Raw genomic sequence first — 3,383 nt, forward strand, 5'->3', positions numbered from 1 at the left:
AACCCCAAGTATTGAGAACTATTCTCATGAGTTTAATTTTATTTCATTGTCCATTTAATTACTAAATTGTCTTTAAGTAACTTCTAATTTGGCAGTTTTGGGGTTATATATATACACAAAATCATATTCTTATTGGTAGGATGGAGTAAAAATTACTAAATTTTTTAAAAGTCGTGTGCAATATCAAAAGTTATGATATTTTTCTAACATTTTTGTATCTTTAAAAATTTAACGACATATACTACGCAGTTTTAATTGAGACTATCAATTTTTTGGACCATATACGGTCGAACATGTTGAATATGCTAAGAATCTCTCCTGTTTGTTGACGTTAAAAAAATAATTTATATCTTAGAACAATTAGTGCACTAACATTCTTTGATCATGAGTTATTAAGATGCGATTGCGCAATTGTTATAAGTAAAAGGTGCAATTTGTTACTTCATGGGTTTTTATTATATACATGCTATCACACAAAAAGAAGAAAAATTCAATACATTTAACATCAATAAGCCAAATTTTAGGGCATTCCCCTCAATGAAGATTACAAGAGCAAATTTTCCACCAAAGAAACCAAATTTTTTTACAGGCATTCCTTTCAAGAAGTGAAAAACCAGAGAAAATAAAGAAGCTTAAACATAAGTTTAAGATGAAACAGCTTCATAGGGACCAATAAAGACATCACCATAGATGAGGCCAGCAAGTCCACCTCCAATAAGTGGGCCAACCCAATAAATCCAGCTCTGAGATAAATCACCACTAACAATAGCTGGGCCAAAGGAGCGGGCTGGGTTCATTGAACCACCACTAAATGGGCCAGCAGCCAAGATGTTGGCTCCAACAATGAAACCAATAGCAATTGGAGCAATGATACCAATTTGGCCCTTCTTTGGGTCAGCAGCTGTAGCATACACTGTGTAAACAAGTGCAAAGGTAATCACAATCTCCATCACAACTCCCTCAATTGCACTTATTCCTGATACTCCATGAGCAGGGATGCTCTGTTTCAATTCAAAAATAACAATACATAACACAATTAGTTTATCATACTTCATATTTCTATTCTCAATTAATATTTATGCAATTTCATTTAGCAAACACACAGGGTAGTGCCGTTTCAGATATTTTTTGGGCCCTAGGCAAAAATTAAAAAAGGCCCTCGTATAAGTAAAGTTTCAGCTCTTTTTTTTCTTCAACTATACATCATATAATTTTGCTTTTTTCCATCACATAAATGTCAAATATATATACGAGTTTAAGATCATATAATGATACAGTAAAAAAATATAATTAATAAACTGATTTTTAATAATAAAGATTAATTTATTTTGAACCCTTCACGAGCTAAGCCCTAGGTGGATGCACCTCAAAACTAATTCTTAGGAACGGTCCTGACGTAAGAACAGATAAGTACATAGATTTCAACTTAATTAGTTCAGAAATCTATATTTTTTGAATTTTTTTGTGATCACTAAAAATCGTATATATTGTGTTCACCAAATTGAACTTATAAATTGATTTGTTTCTTAGTTATAGATTAATTTTTATACCAAATAAAGTATAATCGTTGTTAGGGATATTTTCTCATGTTAGATGAGTTTTAGTTCATATATAGATCAAGGAAATAGAAGGCAGCTTATTAATTACCATGCCATTGCTAACAAATTGAAGGAGGAGGCAAGCAACAACTGAACCAAGTACTTGGGCAATCCAATAGAAAAAGCCAGTAAGGAGGGTGATATGGCCTCCAACAGCCAATCCGAAAGTGACAGCTGGGTTCAAGTGTCCACCAGAAATGTTGGCTGCAATAGAAACTCCAACAAATAGGGCAAATGCATGAGCCACGGCCACAGCTACTAGTCCTGCTGCGTCTAAATCTCCTCCTGAAGTTAACTTGCCTGTTCACCAACATGACACTCGTCTATTAGACTAATTTTACAGTTATCATCATAAATCATGCAATCTCAATTCTGAGGTGTTGATTATCTAATTATCATATTTAAGATTAATTTTCATGGAGTATTCGTTTAAAATTCATTAAAATGCGAACAAATAGTTCCAAAAAGCAACTAACACCGCACACAAAATATTAATATTATATAATGAGCTATTACACCGTCTCTCGGTGAGACTAGCTAACTCAAACAAGAAGCCTATATTATCATAATATGTATGAGATGTGTGTTATTTAAACCATATATTAGGCGTATCTCTTTATTAGATGGTTTTCTATAATAATTTGTACTTAAAAATAAATATGTATTTAGTTAGATAATTTATAGATATATATGACCGTAATAGTCATTCATTATAAAATTATCACAATTGTTATGTTAGCTTACTTCAAAAAATAACTTGATAATAACCATAGGTTGTCTTGTTACATTTTTTCTAAGTAAATAAGATTAGGGGAAATATAAAAGAATATAACTATTTATTATTTAATAATAATATTAACTGGTTAAAAAGTTAAACTGACCAAGTTATTATTCAACAAAACCATCAATTACAAAACAAAAATTACTTAGCTAAGATACTCGTATTATGTAATAATAATTAGTCAACATTAAGTTATCACTTTGCATGGAATAAAATTGTTAGGATAACTAATAAACTTACTGAAAGCAATTGCAGATCCAACCCCAGCAAACACAAAGAGTAAAGTAGCAATAAATTCAGCCAAATAAGCCTTAATTGAGGCTGCACTAAAAGAGTCACCAAAATCTCCAAATGCCAACTTCACCATTCTTGCCCTAATCAACAAACACACTCCAATTAAAAGAATTATTTAGTTGTGTGCTCATTCGATGAAATTCTACTGTTTATATATGCACTTAATACATGTGGCACTGTCCAAAGGGCCCACATTATGAGCTGTCACATTTTTCATTAGTAGCCGGCCTACCGCTTTTTTATTAGATTAAAGGGCAATTATTAGGAGCATAATACATATTATCTCCCATAAACTAAGATAGTTACCTAATACTCCCTCCATCCCTCTTGGTTTTCAACTAGTGTAAAATAGATAAAATTTAGGGAAAAGAAAAATTAGTTAGAGAATGAGATAAAAAAAAATAGTAGAGGATAGATATAAGTGGGATATGTAATATAAGTAGGCCTGTTAAATTGATTAGGTTGGGTCGAGAGACCCTTTGACCAAAATCAAACTCGTTTAGTTAATTGGGTCGAAAATAACAACCCTAAACTAACCTCAAACAGATCAGATCGACCTGATTTTAACACACTTAATCTGTTTTAGATTTTTTTTTATTTAAGGTATTTAACTTTGAGTACATCTAATTTTTTAGGCCTTAATTTTTAAATTTTTGTTTTTAGTTGTTTTTTTGTAGTTACTATGAAAACTAGGAAAAAAAATAAATGAA

At 31.3% G+C, this 3,383-nt stretch overlaps 1 protein-coding gene across 1 annotated transcript; it reads right to left on the reverse strand.

Annotated features, from left to right (window-relative positions):
- Window positions 1–393: 393 nt before the first annotated feature.
- Window positions 394–2,800, reverse strand: LOC130799590 (aquaporin TIP2-3). The gene is made up of 3 exons (XM_057662730.1): window positions 2,620–2,800; window positions 1,648–1,898; window positions 394–1,001 (listed from the first exon to the last, which is right to left on the reverse strand). Exons 1-3 carry the CDS (start codon window positions 2,744–2,746, stop codon window positions 645–647), a joined length of 735 nt encoding a protein of 244 aa, XP_057518713.1. The 5' UTR covers window positions 2,747–2,800; the 3' UTR covers window positions 394–644.
- Window positions 2,801–3,383: the final 583 nt, after the last annotated feature.

Source organism: Amaranthus tricolor, chromosome 14 (genome assembly GCF_026212465.1).
Source record: "Amaranthus tricolor cultivar Red isolate AtriRed21 chromosome 14, ASM2621246v1, whole genome shotgun sequence".
In the NCBI taxonomy this organism is placed as follows: domain Eukaryota; kingdom Viridiplantae; phylum Streptophyta; class Magnoliopsida; order Caryophyllales; family Amaranthaceae; genus Amaranthus; species Amaranthus tricolor.

What these genes read in the sequence shown, in the direction of transcription:
- LOC130799590 (XM_057662730.1), bottom strand. Translation starts at nt 2,746, where the DNA reads ATGGTGAAGTTGGCATTTGGAGATTTTGGTGACTCTTTTAGTGCAGCC. An exon ending in TGGATCTGCAATTGCTTTCA is followed by an intron (nt 1,899 to 2,619) that starts GTAAGTTTATTA and finishes GTTGGTGAACAG; the next exon opens with GCAAGTTAACTTCAGGAGGA. An exon ending in AATTTGTTAGCAATGGCATG is followed by an intron (nt 1,002 to 1,647) that starts GTAATTAATAAG and finishes GAATTGAAACAG; the next exon opens with AGCATCCCTGCTCATGGAGT.